Consider the following 18,623-nt stretch of genomic DNA (forward strand, 5'->3'; position numbering starts at 1 on the left):
CTAGCAGCTACTAGCTGTATTGCTTATGGCAGTTTTGTGTATTGTCTTGCCCTATATTGTCAATTATAGCACAGGTAGCACTTCGCCATTACACTAGGCAGCAACGACCAAACGAACCTTTTATTACTTAAACACTGACTTGAATATACGCTCAGTGACATGTACGAGGGTCAAGGAATGCAGCATCAAAAGTAACGCACTGCCTCAGACGTACGCAAAGTTTCTAGCTGTCAACAAACTGGAACAAGTTTTGTCCTTGTCCACACACACTTCGGCTAGCTTGCGTAAACTAGTGTGTTTTTTAACAGCAAAATGTGAGTCTACTCGGATTGTCAGAGGATAGACAGATATGTTGAATGTCGGAGGTGTAAATAAAGCAGAGGGCAGACATGGAAACCTGCGTTATGTCCGCGCTGGACAGACCCGCTGCGGAGCTGACGGTCATGGATGTGTACGACATAGCGGCGGGGCTCGGACAGGAGTTTGAGCGGGTCATCGATAGGTTTGGGTGCGAGTCTCTGGTCGGGGTGGTGCCCAAAGTGGTGCGGATCCTCGAGCTGCTGGAGGCCCTGGTGAGCAGCGGGGCCGCCGGACAGGAGGCCGAAGAACTGCGGAGGGAGCTGGATAGGCTGCGGCAGGAGCGGAGCGACCGATTCGGACAAGAGAAGAAGCACCAGAAGGTGTGTGTGTGTGTGTGTGTGTGTGTGTGTGTGTGTGTGTGTCTCGCCTTACTTACTGTGTGCGTGTGCGCGTGCGCGTGTGCGTGTCATCTTACTTACTGTGTGTGTGTGTTACCTTACTGTCTGTGTGTACTTGTTTTTTCGTTTGTGTGTGTGTGTTACCTTCTACCTGCAGGGTTCTCACGGTCATGGAAAACCTGGAAAAGTCATGGAATTTATAAATGTTTATTTCCAAGCCTGGAAAAGTCATTGAAAAAAAAAATCCCAAAGTTTAGGAAATGTCATGGAAATGTGTTATATTCATGTGTTCATGATGTTCATTTATGCCGAGTTTGAAATAATTAAAATGCTTTTAAAAGAAAGACGTTCAAAATATAAGCAGGCTTACATACAGGTATCTATATAAATGTTTATTATTTTAATCAAACTATTGTCTCTCATTCATTTGTGTCATTTAAGGTATACTGTATGCTTTGGAATTCTCATTGTTAGTTTAAATATTACATTTTCTCACTTTTTCAGGTTTACACTGAGATTTCACTAAATGTTTGGTCATGGAAATCCATTGGCCAAAATGTGTATAACCCCGGACCTATCTGTTTACCATTCTGTGTGCTTTGTGTCTGTCGTTGTGTTGGGATTTGTATTTTTACTTTTCAAGGTACTATAAGTCACCGAGTCACAGCTACAATGATGAAGAACAGCTGCAATTCCCCCAAAACCTTTTATAAAAGTTGTTATCTTTAAATTGACGAACAATTCACTATTATTTATAGTTTCTTCCTGCAATCACTAAATGATTAATGTGTTAATCAATTTAGCAGTATTTGTGATAGTCACAGGTAAACTAGATACTATATGTTATATTACGATATGATTAAATTATACTATTCCATCAGATTAGTGTAGTTGTAATACCTTTCCTATACACTACGACTTAATTACTATGCTACCATAATGATTAGGTAGCAATTAATTCATTATGTTACACTTCACACTACATATTACTACATTTTCATGAACGGCACACTTTCAATAAACTCAAGTAATGTGTGATTACAACAAAACTAAGCGATTTAAAAGGCAGCTAAATCTGAAGTAAAGTGTTATTGACTTCCCTCATTTATATTTTTTCTTTATCCCTTATGCTCAGGAGTTGGAGCTAATGGAGGATGTGTGGCGAGGAGAAGTCCAGGACCTGGTCTCTCAAATCACGCAGCTTCACACAGAGAACAAGAGGCTGTTAGTGAGCCTCTCACTCAAAGAGTTCCCCGTCACAGAGGAAGACCTGCAGAAACAGGAGGGTGGGTTGTCTGCAGCATCGACTCTCAACCAGGGTTTGACTGGTGGCTTTTGGGAGGTTTCAACTATGATCAGATATAGGATAAGAAAACCATATTAATTTTTTTACATCATTAACACCATCGCCATTTTTTTCCGAAGGTTTCTTCAACTTTCTTGGTGGGAATTCAATATTTAATTTTCAAATTATTTGGTGATAGGGACCAATCCAATACGCTGGATTGGTATCTATGCCAGTATGGACATTATTAAGCGGATCGGGTATCAGCCATGACTTGACCGATCCACAGTAGATACAGTTTTTTTCCCAATGTAATTTAAAGAATTAAGTGTTCCCAATATCGGTTAGATTCATGTGTATATACACATGATTAGATAGCTATCTTAATGCATAGAACTCATTGGGGTGAGTTGGCAGCATACTGTCACTGAAATACTGTGTATATATATATATATATATATATATATATATATATATATATATATATAGCTATCAGGAGAGAACTAGTTTCAGTTAATCTCTATATGGTGATTGTAGACGATAGTGATGACTAAATTTTTGTCCCAAAGGGCTTCAGTTCATAGGAATTCACTAATGCCTATGAACAAAGACACGCTATTGTAAAAAATAGTATGGCAATGTAAAATATACAAGTGTTAAGAATATGAAAATGTACTTAGCATTTAGTACAATAACTACTAATAATCACAACACAGACATCAGTTGTCTGTTGCTGTTTGAAGCCTTGGCATGCATGTCATGTTGTACAGTGTCTTGTGATGACTCTGGATACTAAATTAGTTTAGTCTTGGCTGAGAGTTCCAGGACAGATTGGATTTATGTTATGAATGTGTGCTCACTGCAGATTTGTGTTGCACTGATTAACCACCTGCTGTACGTCACACATAATCGCCCTATGTTGTCACATGTGATTCCACAGTATATGCTGCATGCTTGCATGTTGACAGGAAAAAGGGGGGCTGTGAAGAGAGGCAGTCAGGAGCTTGTAAAGCAGACCAGAATATATTGCTCCTGTGTGAGACTTTCACGGTGGCTGCAGCTATTCTTACTGTCAGGGTCACAGTGTCCAAAGTGCTTATAAACATGCTCATCCAAATGAATGCGGACTGTGTGCTTTAATATATTGATTTCCTACCATTTTAGTCAACCATTGGTTTTACTTAATTTTAGTGCAGCGTGACAATCAACTTGCAGACGCCTGAAATGTGTTTGAGATAATGAAACCCATCCCAGGGTGGGTTTGACTGAATTACATTAAATTATTATTAAATTATATTTCCGTTGTCATGTGGTAATACAATTGCAAAAAGTGTCTATTCTGAAACTCCTTTTATGTTATGTCGCACTTTGAATCTTTCTCGTCAAATGTATTTTGCTGAATTTGGTCATTTAATGTATTAAAAGGGTTGCTGTTTGACACAATATAAAAAAAAATAGTGGATGGTAATAAATAAATGGTTACGAAAGGAAATTAATGAATCCTCCTGTTCCACCATTGATGTTTAATTTTTTGTATGATGCTCAAAGGAATGTCAGAGAAAGAAAAGCAGGTGATGAAGAAGCTGAAAGACTTGGTGGATAAGCAGAAGGATGAAATCCGGGCTAAAGACCATGAGCTGACACAAAAAAACGAGGACGTTGAGGCGGTGAGGATTTAGAGCATATACAGCACAATTACTGGCACCTGACAAACCTTTTACATTAGTTGACAATTTACCTCCTTGGACCAGATTTTGTGAAGTCACAATATACATTTCCTCAATATAGCTCCAGATGCAGCAGCATCGACTGATTAGAATCAACCAAGATCTTCGTCACAGGATGGGAGTGATGGAGGCTCAGGGCAAGGCACTGATCCAGCAGAGGGCTGAGCTGGAAGCTGCAGCTCAGGCACGGCAGCAGGAGCTGGTTGCTCTGCAGCTGGAGGTCACACGGCTGAGAAAGGAGCTGCAGGGGTGGGAACTGGAGAAAGAGGTCACTGATATAGAAGAAACCTATCTTACCAGATCTGGGCTGTCACCATCTGCATCGCCACAGACGACGGTAAGAAAAGGAAAAGGGATTATCTTCAGCAGGGTGGAAACCATGAACAACAATAGTTTGAAATTAGGTTCAGCCATAGTTCAATTCTGGCAGGTTTTAAGTGGATCTTTTGTGTTACCAATCCAGTCCTCGCCATCAAATCCAGTCCTCGCCATCAAACCAAATTCAGTGTGGGTGGAATGTGGAGGGGATCCTGGCTTCCTGGCAAACTGCTTTGAGTGTGACAAGAATCCTTCACTTCTCCCAAGGTCATCAAAAAGAGAAAAAAATGAGGAAGTGGGTGACAAAGATGAGGACACAACAGCGTTGTTACTGGTAAAACCTGTTTAACTCCCTGCCGTGCACAGTCTGATTGTGGTTATAGTAGATGCCCACACTATTTACATAAAACATGAAGCATGACCATACTGTCACGCTGGTGTGTCCTGAAGGCCTGACAAGCATGTTGGATACATTTGCAAAATCTTTGTTTAAAAATAATGTTTTACATCTGTTTTGTGTTCAACTTCAGTGTTCCTCTTATCTTCTTTTATTGTCGCATTGCTTAATTGGCTATGAAAGACATAGCCAATTGTTGATGTAAATTACCACTACTACTCAGCAGTTGGCAGAAATATTTATCAGTTTAACCCTCCTGCTCGAGAGACATGCTGAATGTATGTTTTGACTGCAGAAGGTGTCAGATGATACAGACTCGGAGCAAGAGACAGACAGCCTGGAGCAGGACTCAGACAAACCTCGCTTCACCCTGCAGGAGCTGCGGGACGTCCTGCAGGAGAAGAATGAACTCAAGGCCCAAGTGTTCTTGCTACAGGAAGAGTTGGCATATTACAAAAGGTATGTTTTGTTTCCAAAATTAAGATGTTACTAATCACAATTACACGTGACTCTGATGCAAGAATTAACAATTACCTGTTATGTATCTCTCAGTGAGCCGTTTGAGGACGACATCAGCTTCATGGTTTGTCCTCCATCTCCTCCACCATGCTCCAGTTCCACTGATCAGGCCGAATCTGGAATTAGACATTTGTAAGTAATGAGTTGACTTGGCCTTTGCACTCTTTTCTTCTTTTACAAACCTTTACCTTTGTATTTGTCAAGAGGGCCAGCATCTCTGCGCCCTGTTCTAATGTTTTCCTGTGCCACTCCATTGGTGTAATTTATTATTATACAGTCATGTGTCATATAAATGCCATCAGAGAAACATTCTTAACTGATTGTACAGAAATCTGTAAAACAAATAGCGCTTGTTTTTGTATCATGTGAGGTGTCAATAGCGAGTGTCAGTGTGGTTCATTGAGGGTCACAAAACATAATAGTTATGTAATGGGAATTTTATATTTTTAGATTAGAGACAACAACGCTTCTAATACTTTTTGTGTGTTTGTTTTTTTCATAATATCCCTTCTGTCTCCATCTCGTTATGTCACCATTTCCATTGTCATCTCTGGACAGGATCTTCACTGCCATCATGCCGATGGTGGCAGCCGGTTTGATTGCAGATGACCCTACATTGTTGCCAATCAGAAGACTTTTCTTTGTATAAATAATATTTGTTGAAATTATACGATTGGTTTTATTTTTTCCACTCTTTGTCTACACCAGTTTGTTTCTCTCAACAAAGCTCGTCCATCGACATATTTACAATAATTGCTTAAATTACTGTATTACTTTGTTATTTTAAACTAAATCTGGTGTTTATACAGTTGAAATTGTAATGAATTAACTTGTGTTTTTCATTACTGCTCTCCACTTTTATAATACATTTTGGCCATATCTGGACACATTAATGTGTATTTATAAGTAGCGTCATCCAAAATTGTGATATTGTCCATTATGCTGTAATGTCAAATAATATCAAGCATCCAAGTTTACCACTACATTGTTTTATTTAAAATACAGAAATTCTGTCACTGCATTTCTCAGAGAATAGTGACATAAAATGTCAGCGATTGACTTTAAGACCAATAAATGGAAACTCTTGTGTCATGATGTTCAGATATATATATATGATTTATATAATTAAATTATTGTCAAGTGTGTGAATCATTTTTTAAGGTGCAGCAAATGAGCTAGATGATCATGTGCCTGTATTTTTGTATAATGTGCCGAGTCCCCTGAATTGATGAAAAGAGGGTGTTACTGTATTACCTGCAGCACGACATTGTGGCACCCCCTTCTTCAGTTTACACCAGTGCAATCACACTGGTAAAACAGCAAATATTTGCTGCATTGCATCTGGAAAATAATGCTTCTCCAGAATAAAGTCATAGAGTTTTATTTTAAATCTTTTTAATGTTGTTATTGTGCTAGATGTAGGTTGATTGTATGTCCTTTTGTGGAGGCAATACTATTTCCCTGGTCGTTTCATTTGAATAAATAAAAAAATATAGAAGATAGATAAGAATAATCCTGTATTGAATCCTGAAAGAGAAATCCAGGAATAAGTACCAATACATTGAAAAAGTAAACAATTATTAGAGGAATATAACATTAATTATAATTAACTATTCTAGAGCACTCAAAGTTCCAACATAATGTTGTGATAACGTCAGCAATGTAATCTAGAGCAATACTGTAGTCTGTATATATGATAATTAATGATACTTGGTGTTTGTATGTATTAATATGGACATATATAGTACGTAATGGAATAGAATAATAAGTAGTATAACATCAAAGCGACATTATAACATATATAAACCAATGTAAACAAGAGAAATAGAGCGGGAGAGCACTGCGAGCGAGAAAAAAAAAGAAGATAAAATCACGTGCTTTTCCACCTGATACTGAGAGAGAAAAAAAACTAAGAGCTGTAACTCAAACGTCCTTCATTACGCGTGTCTGTAAAGTGAGAAAAAGACCCGGATGGACGGCGTTAAGGGAGTCATCTGTAACTCTATACGATCTTTGTGTCTACCTGTCGCTAGGATACTTTGCCCTCCTCTCCTCTCCACAGCGTCACGCCATTGGTGGAGGACCGATGGAGGAAGCGCTGCTGCTCTGGAAGTTTTACCTTCTGCCAGTAAACGTGTTGAACTCAGGACAAAAAGAAAGAAAGATATATTTTACAGCGTTGTAAATAGTAGATAGCGGAGGAGAGTTAACTGTATTCCTGCTAATTTAGGACTCGTATCATTCCGTCATGGAGTTTGGCGAAGAGTCGTCGCCGGCTCTGGCTTTCGAGAAGGACGCGTTTGAGCTCACGGTGGAGGACGTGTATGACATCTCGTATGTGATCGGACGAGATTTGTTGAAAATAAGCAGCACAGGCGAAGAAGTGTCGGACTTACAGTTCAGAATAGTCCGCGTTTTGGAAATGTTCGAGACTTTGGTGAATAAGTACAACTTGTCTCTGGAGGAGCTAAGGATGGAGCGGGACAACTTGAAGAGCGAACTGGACCGGATCGTCCAGGAGGGCTCCTCCGGGCAGGGCACGGTGAGTGTTGCGGGCTGCATGTAGGCGGAAAGTCTTTGTCAGGCGTGATGTGGACGTTGAGAGATGCTTTCCCTGTCTGCCATTAAAGCAAACAGCGGGTCCAAACCAGCTGCTGGTGGACCTCACGGACCCCAATCGGCCGCGCTTCACCATGCAGGAGCTGAAGGAGGTTCTGCAGGAGAGGAACCAGCTCAAGGCTCAGCTCATGGTGGCTCAGGAGGAGCTTCAGCTGTACAAGAGGTGGAGTCCACTCTATGATGGGATCTTAATTGTTGTTATTGTTTTCTCTCTATATATATAAGTATTTAAAATATTAAATATATCTTACATCATGTCACCTCTTTTCTAAAAGTGCATTATTCATAATGTGTCCACCTACAGAGACGTACACGAGGAGGACAGAGCATTAGAAATACAACAGCACCACTTCTAACTACAGCTTTAAAAACGACCACATAGCTAAATCAATTCCTCTCTCACACAATGACAACACAACGGAACATTATAAGCTTTGTGCAGGGCTGTTGTATAGTACTCCATAAGATTGTTCATGTGTTGCTAATTAAGTTGTTTTCAGTGGAAATGTGAAATCTGAATGCTACCGCGTATTCTTGTTTTAGGCTGATAAATGAATAACATGAGAATGAGAGACTTTTGAAACCATCTGTTGGCATACTGACAATATTCATATTAATACGCATCAAACACTAGTGATACTGAAATTTTTTAAATGGACACTATTAACCTGTAATATCACATATATATCTGCCATTACTGATACAGAGACTCTGTATGTACAGACATGGCAGACTTGTAATCCACTGGTTTTCATGAAGACTTAAATATTATTTGTATATGTTGCTAATTTGATAGATTTGATCCTGAAATAAACTGCAACAATATCATATTATGTATGTTATATAGACATCAGCAGTTGAAATGGCCTGTACTGATGTTATAACGCTTACATTAGCCTTCATTGCTATTTTCATCTTTTTGATAACACCGATTGTAGTTTAAAAGGGGAAAGATGAACCTCATTGATAGCTTTGTGGATTCAGTTTTACAGCGTAATTAAAACATTCTCAGTGACCAGGAAAATACTTTCTTCTGCAGTGGCATTCTGCCACAAGCTGAACCAGCCATGGTGGAGGTGGATCTGGAGACACAGACACCTACAGGTCACAGGCCAGCCATCATAAATGATACAAAAGAGGAGAAGACAACCATAAGCAAACTGTGAGTAAACCAAACAAGGTCCATGTGTTATTGTTGTTGCACAACGACATGCAGTTTTAGTAATGTCAGCCAAGAAAGAAAGAACAAACTTTGTATGGAAAGGTTCCAAGTAAATGCAATCAGCAGCCACATGATGTTGAAGTAAGCTAGCAGAAAGATTGTTCGCACAGCCGCCTCCTGTCTCCTAATGATGTGCTTGTGACCACATTAATTCATGCTGATGCTTAGGATGTTTTTGTGAGCGCTGAACGAGAGAACTGCTGTAGCCATCAGTAATTACATTTTGTCAGGACTCAATGTTGCTTTCTTGCTTTTTACTCGTATGTTCCATGTTCTCTCCACCATGCTCAGGAAACAAACGCCTTACATTAACTCTGGATCTTTTCTCGTTATAGGTTTTCATTCAGGCGAAAATAAGTAAAATCTTTTGGAAGAACTGACCATGTAGAAGAAAAATGGGATTTGCCAGTATACTTAATTAACCACTTTTATATTGATTTTTTTTTTTTTTACCATGTCGGCTTGTCAGTTTAACAAGCACTGTATTTTGTACTGCTGATTTTAACCTAAAAATTGTTTATTGTAGATGTAGTAGAAATATATATATATATATATATATATATATATATATATATATATCTATCATGTTGAAAGTTTGAAGATATGAAATGAAACTGGAAAGTATTATCTCAAGTGTTGGAAATTATGTTGAACGCATTCACTCGAAATTAAGTAATTTTAGGCTTAAAAATGTATTACTTACAAAATATTTAATGTGTTTCACATCGATGATACAAGTTCTCATCTCAATGTAGACAAATAAGATTGTATTGTTAATCCAATAAAGTCAGAGTCCACTCAAAACGTTGTTGCACATGTAAAAGGTACCGTCAACATTAGTTGCTCTACAAATCACTGTAGAACAGAAATGCAGCTGAAAGGCAACAGTCACAACATTTTTGCATCAATTTATTGTCCTGTCTTTTAGACTCCGAAGTAGCTTTTATCTTCAACTGCGCCGTGAGATGGATGTGCATATGACATTCAGGAGCCCCGCTAGCCTAAAGGTTAAGGTTTATAACACATAACCACAACATTTTATGCTCTCTTCTAGCCGGGGACCTTAGTTGCATGTTATACCCCCTATCCATATGTCCGTTTCCACACTGTCAATTATCAAACTACAGTACAATAAGCGGAGTGTGTCATCTCAGAATAGCATATTTCATAAATATGTCCCAGATCACCTTCAACATTAACCATATCGTCTTCTGGAATGAAAACTGTGTTTTATTCCTTAATTTACAGCCCAAGTAATAATTTACAACAGTAAAATTGAATTGTCAGTTATACTCATTACAAAAAGCACCATAGACAATGTGAAACTCTACTTATCCCAGAGAAATACATTTCAAGCTTGCATCAACCTGCTACAATTAGATAAAAAATAAAACCATGGTAAAAAAAAAAAAGTTGCAAAAATACACTCTTGCGTTGATCGCCCTCGTTTAAAATGTGTTCCACTTAAAAAAAGCCCTTTGAGGACTGTTCATCTCTAGCTTTTTTTTTACATTAAGCTGAACAGGACAGAAGAGAGCACCAATTCATCTGAAATATAAACACCTGTGGTCTTGGATTTAGTATTTGAGCCAAGGGTGAGCCAAGACTGAGGATTTACTCCGATCTCCGTAGTCATAAAGCAGCTCTTCCTCTGCTTTGATGTCTCTGGAAGCCACCAGGATGAGATGAGGGGTTCCATCGATGGCGTGAAGCCGAGTTTGACAGTTTCCAGTTTTACTGTGGTTGATCAGTCTTCCAAGACGGCTCGTTTCCTCTGTAGCATCCACACTGTAAAGCATAAGCAATTCAAGTTTAAACTGTCACTAAAACACAAGACAGGCATCCAAACTAGATGTCAAGAAGATAAGATTTTTGTATTTATTATTAGTTTTGTATTTAAAGCCTAACACCTATGAAATGTCTTTACTAGGAGACCGCATTTTCTTTTTCCAAATCTTGACAATTTTTATTTCCATACATTCTCTGAAACATCTGTGTATACGTAGAAAAAAAAAAAAAAAAAAAGGAATAACACAGGCTGAGTCTTGAGTTACCCTAAAAAAAACTAACTTCAAGGGAAAGCAACCCATCTGCCCAAAAATGTAAGTAATGTGTAACCAATATAGAGTTCCTCAGTCAATCTTAACTGTACCAAATATACTCAATACCGGAATTTGTTATGCAAATTCCCATGACTTTTCCAAAGCTTTGTTTTTCTTTTTAAAAATCATCATTTGCTTTACAAATGGTTTTTAAATAATCCCTTGGATTCAAAGAAAAGACCACAAGGGGATGAATTGAAGAGAAAGAAAAGAAAATGATTTAAGTGTGAAAGAACATGTCAATCCTATTTGAAGGTGGTGACGTTTGGACTTACCAGTACGTTTTGGATTGATACTGGAAGTAGTACATGTAACAGCCTTTTTGGGGATCCTGAGTGTACTGGGCCTCTCTTATTTTAGCCGCAGCTAGTTCCAGCAGGTCTCCATGGTACTCCACGATAAACTCTCCCTTACTGAAGATCTTGGCAGCAAATATCCCCCTTCCTTTTCCTTCTATTGATTTGATCTATTGACATTTAAAAAGCAGCAAATAAGACAGAGTTAGTCATAGTGCAGGGGTTACTTTACTACTACTACTTTAAAAAAAAAAAAAAATGTGGTTAGTGATTTCTTGCCCAAACTATGCATTTTTGCCCAAACTAAGCATCAATCTTTGACTGGTTAAATAACAAAGAACATGTTTAGGAGAACATTTTAATATTTATTACAAAAATTACTGATCTCTACATGTTAATAGTAAAATATATAACTCTGCCATTAAAAGATATCCAATGAATTCTGTTGTTACTAAAAAACAGAATACCATTCACAGCCATCAACATCAGTTAATGTGCAGAAATGGGAGAACTGTAAGTAACAGACATCAAAATCACAATCAAAATACGTGGTGAAATGCATCTAACACGTTTGGACGGAACTGGACACCATACATTTCAACCATTCAATGTTACCTGCAGTCCTTCTTCAATGTCATTCTTTATCAGGTCATCAATGTGTCTGTGTTCGTCACTCTGTTGACAATTTGAGTAATTGGGTCAACGTCTGTTATGGTTAGCGATATAGAAACAGTCACACAAAAAAGTTGCAAAAATAACTAATAATAAACCCCACAGAAAATATTTTTCTTACAGACCTTTAACTCCTTCTTTGTTTTTCTTTTACTCCGTCTGATGGGATAATAGTCTGTGACCTTTCTGTTTTGGGGAGCTTTATTCTCCGTTCTGAAAAGAGACATTATGAAGGTAAATGGCAGTTTGTGCAACTATCTGTGAAAGCACCCATGTTTTTTGTTTTTCTAATGATACTGGCTTTGTTTTTCTGCGCTTACTTTTTTGCTCCGGGTTTGCGACCAGCTCTACTCCGAGGTTTGTCTGAAACTTTGTCGTCTGCTGCAGACTTTGCACTTACGTGCGTGATCGACTCCTTTTGCTCAAGTTGGTCAGTGGATTGTTTTCTGATCCCATGACTGTGACAAGCCGTTTCAGGCTTTTGCTCCTTGGACTCGCAACTCTCAGCTTTTATTTCATTAGGTATGTCTAGAGGAAGAAACAAAGACTGAAAGTGACAGCTTTCCCTAAAATGACCAATCAACCACATTTCAGATTAATTGATTCAAATGGTTTACATTGTAATTAGGTACTCACCTTTTTTAAATTTAGATGTGAATGCATTAGTTGCATCAGATTCATTTCCCTCCTGGATCAGCATGCTTGAATGGTCACTCAGAGGGGATCTAGGTTTGCTTTGACTCCGTAGACTTTGTAAAATTGACGGCACTGTACCCACGCAATCCTGCAAAAATAATAATAATTTAAGGATTCATATACACACACACATTCACCTAAATCAGATGAGGTCATATCTTATGAGGCTGTGTTTAGAACCATGTAGCTGCTGCAGATTGTATTTAATGCCTTTATTTGTGCTACCATAACTAACAACATGCATGTGAGAAAACAAAATAAACAGACTGCTAGCTGACCTCACTGCTCTGCCTGCCAACTGTAAACATTAAAATAGTATAATGGTGGCGTTTGCATTAGGATTAAATTATAGTTTATTAATAAACCAGTCACCTAATCAGTGCCAGATGTAAATACATGTATAGCTATTCATTTCAAACGCTTATAGCTCATTGGAAATCAACCTTGTACAATGTTAGTGTACGTGCGGTTTATTGAGCAATTCCGCTGCCCTTTCATTCTACACCGAAACCTTCATTTTGGCTGGTCATTGGGGTAGGTTTTGCCTGAAAGGCTTAGTTCTGGGTTAAGGTTATATTTGTAGTACAGCGTGAAACGGAGGCAGCAGGACCCCAGCAGCATCATAGTCACCTTTCAGGGTTGTGGGTTAACATAGAATGTGACCACAAAAAAAATAAATGGCCGTTGCCTTCTGTATTTTGCAAACACAAAAGCTTAAAACTAAACAACAAAAACATACCTTGTTATTTGCGGGTTTGTTTTCCTTTGTCTCCTTCCGCGAGGCGACTTTATGTTCAACAGAGTCCTCGGGCTTTTTGTCGGTTCTCAGCACACCTTTCTTCCCTTTATAAACACGAACATACATAAATGTTTAGCATGGCCGTCTCATTTACACGGCATTGTACAGACGCACACTAGTGCCAGCGAGAACAATTCAAACTGCTTTTAGTAAAGACCAGTTGCATGCATTTTAAAGGTTTGTTCTATATTTAGGCTAGCTGGCGTTAGCTACACATTCACTAACCTTACTGTGTGACATGCAACACATGCGGAAACGACAACACATTAAGAAGTTTACCTTTTGCCATGTCCGTTCCCAGAATAAAATGAGAGGACGGGGAGTCTATTTAATTTGCCCTGTGTCCACGGGCTCCTTGTTTTGCTCAAGTCCCTGCTTCTGCAACAACAAGCATTAGACCACTACGCTGCGAAGTAAGGAGCGAGAGCGTCGTGGATTTAAAAACGGTCCTGAAACTCTCATTGGCTTATTGGTCGAGGCGGGAGGGGCACGAGCATGAAGGTAGTTATCTCATTGGCTGCAGCTCTTACGTCACACGGCAGGTCAACACAGTCTGGCTTGATACATGTGCCCCACCCACACAGTCCACAAGTATATATTATAAAATAAAAGTGGCAAATTATCGTTAAAAACATCAGTGCTGCAGCTTTAATATTTTTGACTTGTTCTGTGTTTTCAATATAAAATGAGCCAGCAGGAAAAGCTTTAGTGTGTTGACACATTCAGAATTGAAACTGAGACTACAACAATAACTTACAGGAAACGAGTGAGGGGAAATTATGTCATCAAATGGTAATGTTAAAGAAATATGTATCCAAGACAAATAACAGCTACAGGTAACCTTTAGTATTTTTGCAACTTTAATCTACTACTACTACTGTAGTGAATAGTTTAGAGAGCCGAGGAACACAGTCTAGACACTGTATTTCCCAATTCATGTATTTTTTCCTCTGGAGAACATCTCGTCAAGTATTCACCAAAATGTTTTATTCTGTTCTTTTGTCTTCTCATTTTATTCTCCAGTCTACATCTTTATCTCATTGTCCTGTCCTTTGCATGAAAGATGCCATACAAATACACGGATTATTGGATATACAACTGTTGACAGTACACCCCTCCAGGTTTAGTTTTTCAGTATGTGTAGGCATAACAACACAACTACATTCCCTTTAAACATTTCAAACAGTGTCATTTCCAGGTTTGGAGTTTGAAGCCAGAGTTTCTCTAAAGAGTCTTTTTCTCTCTAGATTATCATTTGCCTTCCTCCTCTTCTCTTGTTTCCTCAGCTCAGACTCTTTCTTCTTTACAATAACTTCACTGAGTTCTCCTTTATAAACGACATCAAGTTTCTCTCGCATGATTTCCCGAGCACGTTTTCGATTTATATCCACGGATCTGGTTTGATGGCACTGCAGGGGAAAAAAATGGTACAATAAATGACATTAACATACAAATTTAAAGAACTTCCTGTGAATCTCAACTTTTAATGTAGTTTGAGTTAGCCAGCTGAAATGGGAATGAAGTCTGCACAAGTAGACAAAGCTAATGTCTTTTAATTCAGCTGGGGGCAGGAAGTGACTGTCACACACTGGAGACTTAAACTTACTCATCTGTCTTCCCAAAATCTGTTATTGCATATCCAAACTTTAACTGGTCCATAAATACCTATCGCTAAGCTTCCATGGGACATACATTCATCTGCATATGTTAACATGATTCATTATTGGTCTAATTTAACTAGCAACTGAAGAAGCCAAATCCATCCGGTCTGATCATTCAGTTCCAGGCTAATTTCTAAAGCTTTAAAGTTAAACACTGATTATGCATTATCTAAATTAACCCTATTGAACAGTGGTGGGCCGTCTAGAGCCTGCGAAGCCTTCTCTGCTGGCCTAAACAGAATCACAAAGTTTTAGCTGTTGAACGGCTGATAGAGACTATGACTGAATGCACAGGTAGAAAATCCACAGCCCGCCACTGCTTTTAAGCCAACCTGGACAAGAAGTGCTTTAATTTCAACACCTACATTTCGATGACAACTGTGGCTGAAATGTAATATGATTAAAAGCATCAGAACAGCTATTGGATGTTGAGGCGAGACTGATTTGTCAACTGAGGTTTCCAAGGTTAAGAAATTCAACAATCATAACTCTGACAATATCAATAACACGTGGAGCAATACCAGTGTTGACAGTTACGCACAGGAGGGTTTAAAAACAGGATTAACCTTCACAACAGTCCCACTGGGGATGTGCTTGAGCACCACACAGTTGCTGGTTTTGTTGGTGGCCTGTCCTCCGGGTCCAGATCCTCTCACAAACTGCTCTTCCAGCTCGTCCTCGTTCAGGACTGGGAAGTCGATCAGGTCCTTTTTACCGGCTGTGAAAACACACAACAGTCCAAGCGGGAGCGGCCTCAGCAGAGGAACAGTGCGAGGAGCCCCCCACGTGATCCGACTGGACATACTGTACATACAGCTGATGAACGGGGAAAGCCGCAACATCTATTTATGTGAGAATACAAAGGGAGACAGAGCACGTGTGTTACCAAACATTGAATATCAATAATTTGAGCAAAACCTGCTGCCCGTGCAGAGTTAAGACTTACTGTAGGCTATTACATGTTCCCGTCGGTTTCACGGTCATGTCAACGTGTGTTCACGTCCGTTTTGTAGTCTTCTCTTCTTCTTCGTTTCCGTAAACAGTCATGCAATCAGCAGTCGTCGTGTTTTTCTTCGTGGCCAGAAAATAAAGTCCGTGTTGACCCTCTGCCGCCACCGTATGTCGGTTCGCTGAACAAACCCCCAGCAGGTAGGAAACTGCACACATGTTTTATTAAACGCTGACGGTCAACTTTTAAGTTTTGCGCTTTCTGATGGGTGTTTGAAAAGCATGACTGTGCGTGAATGGTTGTTATTTGTGGGAGATAGATATGAAAGTTAACAGGGCCATGTCTACAAGGAATAAGTCTTCCTGTATCATCAGGTGGGAAGAAAATGTAATGCTTGTTCTCTTTCTTTAGTGCATGTGACTTGGATATTGACATTCACTGAAGTTATTTAACCTAATCACATATAGCCGTAAATAGAGGAGGAAGGATATACATTTGATTGGTAATGTGGAAGATACAGCTTGTGAATTTCACATGACCTCAAAGATGGCCCAATTTCAAGGTGTTGCTTTTCTATGATGTGCATATAAGTTGTGTATAGTCTCTGGATGGGCTACTGCTTTTACAGGATAACTTACTTCAATGATATAAGGGTGTTACTAACACCCTTATATCATGTGTTACTGTATGTTAATTCAATATATTATTGTCAGCATAAATGTACCCACATGCCAGGCCATAACATGCTATGTGTAATTTTGGAGCCTCCCAAATACAACACATTCACTCACTCACACTAGGATGTGGTGTAGACCTCAAAGTTAATTTGCTCATTTTGTGACGATGTTGCGTGTCAGCTCGTCACAAGGCGCCTGTGTATATGCTTTCTCCTCTCCTGCAGGCCAGTCATGCTGCTCTGGTTCCAACAATTTCAAGTTGGCCAATCAGCAGAGTGGGGCCCAGAGTAAAAGGAGGAAGCCTGAGGAGTTTAGTCTCTTTGTTTTTGTTATCTGCCTGCTGTTGTTGTTGTTAAATTGTTAATGTTTGTGGTAGGAGGTTGAGGACAGTAGGTGTCGTCTTAATACCTCAGTATTATTGGCCAGTGCCACACCTGTATTTGTTTTGGTGAAGCTATATTTAGATAAACATTGTAAAGCCATTTTGTTTGTTTTAGTTTTCAGAGGTTGTAGAGAGCTATATTTTTGACACGACCACTTTGTCCCATCCTCTCCCACATTGTTTGAGAACCTTTGTTTGCACTTACCCAAGTATAAAAATAAATCCCCTTAAATGTTACTTTTACTCAACTCGTTTGTTTTCTTTGGTTGACGTGTTATCGTCTCGACTTTATCCCGAGACTAAAAAAGGGGATGCAACAGATGCTGATTAGTGTTGACATCAACCTCTGAAATGTTGATCTCCGCTGATATGCCTTTTTCAAAGAAGACATTTTGAGTAGTCAAACATTCACGATGGCTCCAATAGTTGTTGTTATTGACTAATTACCACTTTACCTGACAGTAGTTGTTTAAATTAATTAATTTGTCATTCACCCCACACAATACGTAGCTTTATTTTTGAATTGTTTTACCCTGCACAAGACATTGATGTTGTTGAATCTAATGCTGTCGCCTAAATTATTTCCATTATTTGACATCCATCACTGCAGTGCCAAACACTTGTGCAAGGGGAACAGTCTTGTATAGTTTCTGAAGGAGTCCTGAAAAGGTCCAATTATTGTAATAACGATACCCATTTAATGCTTTAAATACATTTATTGCAAAATAGTTTAACATGGCCAGAACAAATGAACTGTGGTGTAATGCTTCCTGCTCTCTCTCTTGACAATGACTATAATTAGTAAATCAGGAAAGTATGTAGGTCACCAGGAAAGGACAATCTCTCCGATGACCTGTGATCACATCGAGGGTACAATATATCCTTAATTAATTCATTTTTGTCTATTTTGTAGAAGACTCACCTTTCCAGTGCAACCTGCAGTATTTGGAAGAAATCTGTTTTATACATTACAGAAATAGATATCTTCACAATCTGTCAATTTGTGGTCCACCACACAATGGTAAAAATAATACAGGTAAGTATTGCTGCCAGATAATAGATATAGATTTACAGTACAATGATATAACATTATATATCATTTGTGATAAACTATATCAGGAAATGTATGAAGACTTGGTCAAGATGACGACATTAACAGGCGAGATGACGACATTAAATGTAAAGTAGCAAAGCAGATGTGCCTCAAATGAAGAAAAAATAATTTATTTGGGTGAACTGAGTTAGGGTAGGCTTCTCTATCATTATATGCCAGACTATAACGTCTGCTTGTTGGCATGAGTGTAACACTACTGCTATAAATGCACCTTTGCAATTTTACACCCAATAACATTGCCATTGACTTCAGAAATGCGTAACCACTTGTGATTCTAGTTCAGGCCATACACTCCGGTGCCAACAGGGGGCGCCCCGCGATCGAAACTGCTCATTTTAACTTGTGCGAGTCTAAATTTCGTCAAATCTGCAGAAAGAAAGACCAACACCGGAAATGAAGTAACTAATTCCTCAGAATAAAATACTAAATGCGTTTGTGCTGCTGATTCTTATGCTTATACTAAGAATGTGTATAATCCAGGACTTTATTA

General features: G+C 38.9%; 4 protein-coding genes across 6 annotated transcripts; 2 read left to right on the plus strand and 2 right to left on the minus strand.

Moving 5' to 3' along the window:
* Positions 1 to 344: 344 nt before the first annotated feature.
* LOC306740776 (RILP-like protein 1) lies at positions 345 to 6,087 on the plus strand. 3 transcript variants are annotated; one of them, XM_079223004.1, is made up of 8 exons: positions 345 to 680; positions 1,834 to 1,984; positions 3,532 to 3,650; positions 3,772 to 4,047; positions 4,174 to 4,362; positions 4,721 to 4,884; positions 4,978 to 5,076; positions 5,503 to 6,087. In XM_079223004.1, the coding sequence occupies exons 1-8, from the start codon at positions 390 to 392 to the stop codon at positions 5,591 to 5,593; spliced, it is 1,380 nt and encodes a 459-aa protein (XP_079079130.1). In that variant the 5' UTR covers positions 345 to 389; the 3' UTR covers positions 5,594 to 6,087. The 3 variants fall into 3 exon arrangements, with proteins under 3 accessions (XP_079079130.1, XP_079079131.1, XP_079079132.1); XM_079223005.1 differs by having other exon boundaries at positions 4,724 to 4,884; XM_079223006.1 differs by having other exon boundaries at positions 3,778 to 4,047.
* Positions 6,088 to 7,183: 1,096 nt separating this feature from the next.
* rilpl2 (Rab interacting lysosomal protein-like 2) lies at positions 7,184 to 9,251 on the plus strand. Its single transcript, XM_079221931.1, has 4 exons — positions 7,184 to 7,486; positions 7,575 to 7,726; positions 8,603 to 8,725; positions 9,121 to 9,251. Exons 1-4 carry the CDS (start codon positions 7,193 to 7,195, stop codon positions 9,140 to 9,142), a joined length of 591 nt encoding a protein of 196 aa, XP_079078057.1. The 5' UTR covers positions 7,184 to 7,192; the 3' UTR covers positions 9,143 to 9,251.
* Positions 9,156 to 13,639, minus strand: kmt5ab (lysine methyltransferase 5Ab; the record flags this gene model as incomplete). Its single annotated transcript, XM_079222319.1, has 8 exons — positions 9,156 to 10,573; positions 11,163 to 11,353; positions 11,799 to 11,858; positions 11,981 to 12,068; positions 12,176 to 12,383; positions 12,492 to 12,639; positions 13,291 to 13,394; positions 13,630 to 13,639. 8 exons carry the CDS (start codon positions 13,637 to 13,639, stop codon positions 10,363 to 10,365), a joined length of 1,020 nt encoding a protein of 339 aa, XP_079078445.1. The 3' UTR covers positions 9,156 to 10,362.
* A 410-nt stretch (positions 13,640 to 14,049) lies between these two features.
* Positions 14,050 to 16,029, minus strand: mtrfr (mitochondrial translation release factor in rescue). Its single transcript, XM_079222606.1, has 3 exons — positions 15,958 to 16,029; positions 15,578 to 15,853; positions 14,050 to 14,759 (listed from the first exon to the last, which is right to left on the minus strand). The coding sequence occupies exons 2-3, from the start codon at positions 15,851 to 15,853 to the stop codon at positions 14,529 to 14,531; spliced, it is 507 nt and encodes a 168-aa protein (XP_079078732.1). The 5' UTR covers positions 15,958 to 16,029; the 3' UTR covers positions 14,050 to 14,528.
* Positions 16,030 to 18,623: the final 2,594 nt, after the last annotated feature.

This window comes from Taurulus bubalis, assembly GCF_910589615.1.
Source record: "Taurulus bubalis genome assembly, chromosome: 8".
NCBI lineage: Eukaryota > Metazoa > Chordata > Actinopteri > Perciformes > Cottidae > Taurulus > Taurulus bubalis.